We start from the raw sequence: 8,806 nt of genomic DNA, 5'->3' as shown, positions 1-8,806 counted from the left end.
TATTGTACTTAGCTGGCTCTTGATTTATTTGTCATATAGGATCAGGTAGATGCAGAAGTGTGGAGGCTGAAGGGGACACCCCCGTGTGTCTTTTCATTCCTGCTCAGGGAGGACGCTGAGGATGTTATCTGTGCAAGCATATCTTACTACTTTATTTTTCTCCTAATTTATTTTTTATTTTTCCACATTGTGCGGTTGCAATGCCGGCCTTTAAGCCTGAGCCATACCAGTAAGTTCTGTCAGAGCATTACAGCGAGGACCGACACAATGCAAATGCCGTGGCCGTTCACCCGGCTTACCCCGGGGGGCTGGTGCGGGTGAGAAGCCCCGAGCCCCGGCCTGTCTCTGGGGGACTTTCGGCTCTCAGCCTGGAGCTGTTCCCTCAAAGGAAAGCTCCGCACCGCAGCCTGTTCAGCGTGTTTGGGGCGGCCCATGGCGCCCCGGTAACGCAGTGCCCCAGGCCGCGGGGCGGGCCCGTCCCGCTCGCCGCCGGGCCCTGGAGCCCCGGCGGGGCGGGACGCGCTGGCAGCCCGGCCCCGCGGACACTGGCGGCGGGATGGTGGAGGCCTGGTACATGGACGAGTCCCAGGAGGACCAGCGGGCGCCGCACCGGCAGCGGCCCAACCGCGCCGTCAGCCTGGAGGAGCTGCGCCGCCTCGGCGTGGTGTACCGCAGGGTACGGCGGGGCTGGTACGGCGTTCTGTACCGCAGGGTACGGCGGGGCCGGGCCGGGCGCAGAGCGAAGGCAGCTGGGGCGGGGGCCGGGTGCAGGCGCCCCGTGTCCTTGTGGCAGCTCCCCCTGCCGCAGCCGACCCGCCCCGGCAGTGTCGGCACCTCGGGATTCCCGTGAGTGCCCTGAGTTCCGCCTTTAGCAATGGCGTCCGATTGTGTTTTGTTTTTTTTTTTTCCCCTTCTCTATTTTTTTAGTTGGATGCTGATAACTATGAGACTGATCCATGCTTGAAAGAGATTCGGAGAGCAGAAAATTATTCGTGGATGGATATAGTGACTATACACAAAGACAAGCTTCCAAATTATGAGGAAAAGGTACGCGAAACTTCGCTTTCAGTGCGGGTTTCCGCGCCGGCCAGCGTGTGACACCTGCACAGCCCAGCGGGACACGGGGATGAGGCTTCCACGTCTAAAATACATCCTGTACCCAAGTCCTGAACCTTTAAAAAGAACCTTTGATATCATTTTAAAGATAGTAGAGATCTTTTGCTTCTGTAGATTGCCTTCAAAGGTTTTGAGGATCATTTCCATCACTGTCATTTCAAAACTAAGATTCCTACCAGGAGAGTTCCTCCAATGCTGACCTGTCCTCAGAGAGCCTGTCTGGGATGAAGGCAAGTGGCTGCCAGCTGGGCCTGGGCTTTGAAGGCTTTTACATCCTAATGGCTGCTTGCATAATGTGTCTTTTTTAAGTGAGTGTTAACCCCATGGAATTGGAGGGATATGTTCTTTGTACAAGATTTTTTTACCTTGGGGCACTCGTACCTTGACGATTTCATTGCAGCTCAGCATTGTTCAGATGAGCCTCCTAGAAGGAGCTTTCTCATCCCAGCCTCCAGGTGCTGCTGGCTTGCTGCTCTGACTTGAGGACAGCAAACCAATGACACGTTCATATTTTTATTAAATTTCCATTTACCGGTTTGTTTTAAGCCCACTGTATTCTAGTGGTTTTGTTTTGGTAAGAAGGTGAATTAGGTAGTAACTCATTAGGTAGATGGCCTGGGTAGGCTCTATCTGACAGAAAGATGGGCCGTACTTTACAAGACTTCTGCTCATCCTGCTGTGCTGGATCACTTCTGGCTCAAGGACATCTGCAGGAGTGTAGCTAAATATCATCCAGGCCTGAGCAGGTGGTGATGGTACCTGGCATTGCACTGCTCACTGTGCACTAAACCTCTCAGGTCTCCGTTAATTCAACTTTTAAAATGTGTTATGTATTCTGTGCATGTACAAAGAATTCAGCATTCCATAAAAAAGAGAATGTTGCTGCCACTGTCTTGGACAAGAGAGCCTGGAGCTAGGTCTCACTGTGTGTGGGCAGGCATGACACACTGTTAACATCAGATTGCTGTAGATGGGCCGTGTTTGGCAGAAACTGCATTTTCACTGACAGTAGTAGTACCCTGTGCAGCTAATTCAGCTCTGCATATGTGTAAGAGAGGGGATAATCTGTGGCTTTGTTTTGGTGCTGTGTGTTGGGAGGAGAAAAGCACAGAATGGGATCTAACTGAGCAAGCACAAGGACCAAATCCTGTAGTGGGAAGTTTTACCCATCTCTCTTTCAAATGAGTGTGAGCATCACTGTTATTCAGAGAATGGTTATGTACAGCTAGAGCTGCTGTTTCTTGTCAGAGGAGTTCCTGCTTTCCAAAGGAAATGTTGAAGCCTGCTTAGATGTGTCGGGAGACAGGGGCTGGCTGGCTGGCTTGGCCATCTTACCCATGTTGGTCTCCTCCGTTAGTTAAAACACAGTTACCCTTTGAAAGCCTTTCTCAGCTTCGCTGTGTTTCTGCCAGTTTTCTTTGCAGCTTTCCTATGTTCAGTAGTTTTCCAAAATATTTGCTATTCCTAGATAAAAACATTTTATGAAGAACATTTGCACCTCGATGATGAAATTCGCTACATCTTGGAGGGATCTGGCTATTTTGATGTTCGAGACAAGGATGACAAATGGATTCGGATTTCCATGGAAAAAGGAGACATGATAACCCTTCCTGCTGGCATATATCACCGGTTTACACTGGATGAGAACGTATGTTGTTGTAGATTACCGTAAATTTTGATGACAAATCCATGTGAATATATATCATATTAGTAACTACATGCCCTGAGACTTGCAGTTCATTAGCAAAACATATTATATATGAAGGAAGAGGATGAAAAATAATAAATAATTCACAGCATCTGAACCTTTCATCTCCAGGTCACAAATTCAGCTTCTCCTTCTCAGCTGTAAGTCATTGCCACGTGCTATCTGTGGCGTATTAAGCCTTGGGCTGTCCCTGCCACAGTTGTCCCAGCTGTCAGTCGAGGTGGGCGAGGTGTAGATGGATCATTCTGTGTTGCCTTGTTGTGTGTTTTTGTGGGGATAGAAGAGCATGTCTCTGTCCAGCAGTGACATTTTTCACAAGTGTGAAATTCACCTTTGGGGAAAGAAGGATTTAAAGGTCCAGAGCCACTACTTGCAACTACTGTATGCTAAGCTAGATGCTGGCTTCACAGGTGGTGACCTCCTTTGGAAAGATATTTTTGTCAGTGGGAGTTTGAGATTGGCACTTACAGTCATGGTCTGTATTTCTCTTCTTGTGGGCTCTTACAGAGGTGTTTGTAACCTCACCATTACCCCTGCAAAATGGAGAAACATATGCTGTCTCTTGTGTGGTGAAGTTGCATCTCTGGTGAAGGCAATGGTTTTGAGAATGGTTTTGTTTTGAATCAACTGTCCAGACAGCAGTGTTCATACATGTGAAAAGGGAGATGTTGCTTTGGTGAAAATCCGAATTTTCCCATCTGCATCTTGAGATCCACAGTGAATAAGCTGCATTTACTGTTCTCAGGCTTTTTCTTTACATAGACAAAATGTCAGGGGTTATGGTTGAGTCCCCAAGAAGTCTTAAGTGTTTGTTCTCTTCAGGAGCTTTAGTCCAGAAGTGCTGTCTTCAAAGTAAAAGCTTAGGTGCTTCTAAACCCTGGCGTTTTGCAGCTAAGTTCTTTTGGTACCTAACTTTATTCTTACCATTGCTGAACCTGGGTGTAAGATAATTATCTGTCCATGTTTTCCAGAATAGATAGGGTCTAAAGCTATAGCATAGTGGACAGAAGAGGAGAGTTCCCCATAACCCCATGGTTGGAGCACTTCTGCAGGATGTAAAATCCAATTTTCTGCGGCCACAGTTGTACCTTGCGCCACGCATACTTTTGGTTAGATGTTGTTAAGAGGCTGTTGCTTTTCCTTTTGGAATCTGGAGACTTTTCACTTCTTGTAAGCTTTATTTTTGGGTAGTTTATGCACTTCCCATTCAGTTTTTATGGCTGTGACTGTGACACTTCTGGTATTCCCCAAAAGCATTGTGTAAACATCTTGGGTACTTGAGTTGCTGCTGTTAAAGCAAATAGGATGTAAATACTACACTGATGAGTACTGTGGATCCAGTGCAAAAGGTTTGCATAAGACAGGATGGTTTTGGTTTCTTTGACAGGGGGTGAAGTACTGCTTCTGCCTGAACTGAAGGCACTGATCATGACATAATGTATCACTGCACAGGGTCTAGAGTCTTCCACTGCGGGCACTGGGAGCAGGAACAGCAGTATAGTGCTATAATTTTGTGCAATGTGTAAAGCTTTCAGTCCATCATGAAATAGTTTCAAAAATTTCTGCGGAATTGCAAATGAAACCTTAACTTTAGAATGAAGATCCTTTGAAAAGAAGCTCTTAAATGATTTGTCACTTCCTGTTCTTTGGCAGAATTACGTGAAGGCAATGAGGCTGTTTGTTGGAGAGCCCGTCTGGACTGCGTACAACAGGCCGGCTGACGATTTTCCTGCTCGGAAGCAGTACATGAAGTTTTTGGCTGAAGAAGCACGTAATGGTGTCTGAGACCTGACAGCTGGAACGTCCCAAAGCCCTGTCAGAATAAATGTGCCTTGTTGCTTTTCACTGATTAAACTTGTGTTTACATAGGAAATTGGAATCACAGAATCACAGAAAAAATTAGATTGAAAGGTCATTTGGAAGTCATTTAAGTCCAACCCTGTGCATTACTATGCCAGTTTTAAAGCTAGACCAAGTTGTTCAAGACCCTGCAGTTTGGAAACCTCTGGTGATGGAGTTCCCACAGCCTGTCTGGGTGCTGGCTCCAGCACCTAGCTGCTCCCATGGCCAAGCATTTGTTCTTCATGGCCAACTCCCTGGTTGCAATTTGCAGTTGTTGTCTATTGCCCAGTCACTGCATATCTGAAGACAGTCTGGCTCTGTCTTCTTCACAGTCCCCGCTCTAGTAGAAAACTGTTGGGTCTCTTCTGAGCCTTCTCCTCTCCAGGCTGCACAGACCAGTGCCCTTGGCTCCCTTCTGTTAAGTAAGATGCTCAACATGTTTTGCCTCAGTTCTAGTGACTGAGGGATGTCACTTGTAACCACCTAGTAGTTAAGGTTGAACCCACAAACTGTTTTGAGCCCAGTGGACCCGAGTTCCTTATCCACCCAGTATTTTGTATCCTCAGTCAGGCTCCAAGGCTGCCGTGGGACACACTAGTGAAAGCCTTGCTGGAGTCAAGGTGAATGGCACCTATGGTGTCCCCTCTGCTACAGAGCCATTGCTCCTGGCAGTCGGCTTCAAGCAGAATGTGCCCTTGGTGAATTGGCATCGACTGGTTGCTTCCCATCACCTGGTATTTCTGATGCCTGGAACAGCTGCCACAATGGGTTATTCTGTAACATTCCTGGGGACTGAAGCGGGGCTGAGCAGCCTGCAATTCCCCAGTTGCTCTTCTGTGCCTTTTTGAAGGTGGCAGCATTATTTGCCTTTTTCTGCTCAAAAAGGTTTTCCTGATCTCTGTGACCTTTCAAAGATGCCAGCAGCCTTGCAACATTAGCTAGTTGCATTTACAGTTGCTCAGGAATGCATTTTCTAACCTTTTTTTTCCTTGGTATTTCTGGCAGGTAGAATTGTGAGAGGTGGGCTACATTAATATTCATTTTGCTCAGAATCCATGCTAATGAACTATGTAGGATTCTGGTTTTAATTAAAGAAAAGAAACCCTCCTTCATTCTTGTCTAAAAATGTTCATAAGATAAATTTACATAATCGGCATTTTAGTATGCAGCTTTCCAAGTTCTGCCCTGGTACATAAAACTGTGGTTTTCTCAGTAAAATGTAGCAAATTTGTTCTTGTGAGTTATTAATAAAATTAATATTTTGATTTAGGTATGTTGATTTTTTTTTATTCTTTGTGCTGACATTTAGGACACACTGAACAATGGTGTTACTGTAATTATTAATCAGCTTTTATTCCTTGTGCTGGCATTGATTTGTTCTGTAACATGGGACAAAGCACTCACTGTGCCTCAGTTTCTTGAGCTGTGAGAGGGAGAAGAGTAGGCTTAGCACACTAGGCTGGTTTTCTGCAAATGCTTTGTGCTTCCACAGGACATGGAGCTCCCCAGCAATGGGCACTGGAGCGTTTTATTCTTCCCAATGATGAATTATGTCAGCTGGGTAGTTGTACTGCTTGCTCCAGCTCTCAGTGGATGATGAGCTGACTGCAGCCTGTGTGCTGATTTCAGCCAGATATAATATATGCTCCTGCCTTGCATTCTCCTAAATAACTGTAGAAGGAGGTTGAAATGGCTCTACCTGGGTCTTCCTAATGTAGCAGATGATGGCTAATTGAACTTTCCCACTGTTCTTTCTTATGTGTGTGTACCTTCTTTAGTAGGTAATAGTGTTTTTCTCCCTTTGTAGCAGCATTACTGTTAACCATTTCTAGGTGGTTTATTTCTTTAAATGTTTCTGAAAGTGAAGTTGCAATTTTTGACGTGAAATTGTACTAAACATTACAAGTTGGAAAGGGTGAAGAAAAAAGTTGTGTTTCCTGGGGTTTGGGTTGCAAGCTAGATGAGATGTGGGGACACAGCTGACCCTTCAGTCTGCCATTGTGGGCTCAGTTTATGGGAGGGGTGCAGGCACAACCCACGCTTGCAAAATTGAAACTCATCCAGCTCTCCATGCAGCCAGGACTGGCTTTTGTGCCATGCTCCATAAACCTGTCTGAAAATCAGTATTAGGAGCAAATGGGAAGTTTAGCTATAGTCAGACATACATGGGGCAGGCTGTGCTGTGACATCTGCCTTACTGGCTCAGGGATTTGTGTGCCACTTGTCTGAAGGGAGGTCTTGAATGTCCTCTTGTACAGCACACTGGGACTTCCTGCTCCCAGAACAAACTTGGGGGATTTTTCAAGGTACAACTACAGGAATAAATGACAGTTATTGCCTGCAGCAGATTTTATTCCTTTGATTTATATGCCACAGAAAATTTGGTTTCTGAATGTAAAGTAAAATGACTGCTTTCTCCTGGTGCTGGTATCAGTCCCTGGTATCCCGTTGAATTCATCCCCCTTCTAAGATTTTGTTTCCTTTTTTTCTATCGGAAGCCAAGGTGAGACTGTTCATTCCTCCCATGGGCCTTTCTGTTTTGATCTCTCTCTGCAAAAAAAGAGGTGGGGCAGCAGCACAGGCCCTCAGGAGCCCCCACTTACAGAGCAGGCAGCCCAACAGGCTGGGGGAGCGACCAGGAAGAGAGCAGGTAATGCATTCTCCTCTGGAGAGATTTACAGCTAGGAGCAGTGATGAGGGATGGACAGTAAAGCAGCTGCCCACAGCAATTGCTTTCAACAGCTTGCTGATGTAGGATGTGACCTGGGGAGCAGGACTGAACCACCTTGTTTTGTTGCCTCTCTGGAGGAATATATACACCCAGTACAGCTCCCATCTCCTGGCTGTCAAAATAACACACGATCACCCCACTGGAGATCGTTCATCATTTTCATAGCACAATGCATTCTGCTGCTGAGAGGTGGCAGGGGCTGTGGGGGTCTGACTGTCAACACTTTGGAGTCTATGTCCTTTAGTGCTATAGGTGTCTTTGAAAGGGTGAAAGCTTTGCACTCTGAAAGTGGTTTTTGTCAGCCAGGAAAAAAGCAATTTGGGGCCGGTATAAAGATTCCACACCTGCAAAGAGCTTATGTGGGAAATTACAGTGGGAGGAAACAGCTGGGCAGAAAGAAAATGTTAATAGAAAACATTCCAGAAAGCAGAATGATGGGAAGGAGAATATGCCATTCCTTCAGATGAAAAATGCAGTTTATTTTCATTGTGGTTTTTGGGGTTTTTTTCTTTCTTTCCTCTGCCCACCCCCACGCCCCACCCCTCAAAGAAAAGCGCAAAGTGAAATTAATTTTTGGTCCAAAAACATGGTTCTGTTTTACCACAGCCAGTGGAAAACCTTGGTATATTGATACAGTATAAAAATTCGTGGAAGTAGTTTCAGCAACATCATATTGGCAGCATTAACTCAGGCACGGGAAATATTTCAGCTCCTCCAGGATTAGAGTTTTAAAAAAATAGGAACAATGGTACTGAATTGAGATGTTTAAAGATAGCTTTTTTGTACTTATGTATTATTTTCTGCTTTAATCCAAACTTTCCCAAAGTGGCATATGCCCCATATTCTCACGAACATCTTGAGAGAGCTTTTCTGGAGGGGACTCAATGCAAACTGTGGATGGACAGTAGGATTTTTAATAATTTAGGTGGCAAACTGGTGTCTGTGCTTCCTTGTTATATGTCCTGGGGCAAGTGTCTGTGGCTGGATGTTTTAATGAAAAGACATTTCATGGCCAGTTGGTAGTTAAATAGTAACATCCACTTGGGGGGGATCTAAAAATAGGTGAAGGGAAGTGCTGCTGGTGGTGAGTGTCTTGCCCTGGGCTGCCCCAGAGCAGGGGCTGTGCTGCTACCTGCAGCTGTGGGAGCTGGTAGCTGCCTGTCCTGGCTGCTGAGCTTGACAAGTATAAATCTTCATGTACTCGGAGCACCGGGTCCTGCTGGCAGAACAGGCACCTCCTGCCAGGTTTCTGGTTCCAGGACTTGGCTTGAACTGGGAACTTAGGAGAAGGGACAGTTTCCTGATAAAGGCAGTCATTTAATACCAGCTGGCAAACACCAGCACACATAAGACTGAGATGCAAGTTGAGCACTGCTTGGAAGAATATTTCCTTATAGCCAAATTGTGGA

At 45.9% G+C, this 8,806-nt stretch overlaps 1 protein-coding gene across 3 annotated transcripts; it reads left to right on the top strand.

Moving 5' to 3' along the window:
• Positions 1-439: 439 nt before the first annotated feature.
• On the top strand, positions 440-5,937 carry ADI1 (acireductone dioxygenase 1). 3 transcript variants are annotated; one of them, XR_005628201.1, is made up of 5 exons: positions 440-712; positions 928-1,047; positions 2,585-2,764; positions 2,936-3,044; positions 4,478-4,612. XR_005628201.1 is itself a non-coding variant. In XM_039715650.1 (4 exons), the coding sequence occupies exons 1-4, from the start codon at positions 557-559 to the stop codon at positions 4,607-4,609; spliced, it is 588 nt and encodes a 195-aa protein (XP_039571584.1). In that variant the 5' UTR covers positions 474-556; the 3' UTR covers positions 4,610-5,937. The 3 variants fall into 3 exon arrangements, 2 of the variants coding, with proteins under 2 accessions (XP_039571584.1, XP_039571585.1); XM_039715650.1 differs by lacking the exon at positions 2,936-3,044 and having other exon boundaries at positions 474-712; positions 4,478-5,937; XM_039715651.1 differs by lacking the exon at positions 2,936-3,044 and having other exon boundaries at positions 489-676; positions 4,478-5,937.
• The last annotated feature ends 2,869 nt before the right edge of the window (positions 5,938-8,806 follow it).

This window comes from Passer montanus, unplaced genomic scaffold, assembly GCF_014805655.1.
Source record: "Passer montanus isolate IOZ18808 unplaced genomic scaffold, ASM1480565v1 scaffold34, whole genome shotgun sequence".
Classification (NCBI taxonomy): Eukaryota; Metazoa; Chordata; class Aves; order Passeriformes; family Passeridae; genus Passer; species Passer montanus.
The sequence above is the reverse complement of the archived record's forward strand: the minus strand, read 5'-3'. Positions and strand labels throughout refer to the sequence as shown.

Excerpts from the sequence above, each read along its gene's own strand:
- ADI1 (XM_039715650.1), top strand. The coding sequence starts at position 557 with ATGGTGGAGGCCTGGTACATGGACGAGTCCCAGGAGGACCAGCGGGCG. Across the intron at positions 713-927 it reads ACGGCGTTCTGTACCGCAGG|TTGGATGCTGATAACTATGA; the intron begins GTACGGCGGGGC and ends CTATTTTTTTAG. Across the intron at positions 2,765-4,477 it reads GGTTTACACTGGATGAGAAC|AATTACGTGAAGGCAATGAG; the intron begins GTATGTTGTTGT and ends GTTCTTTGGCAG.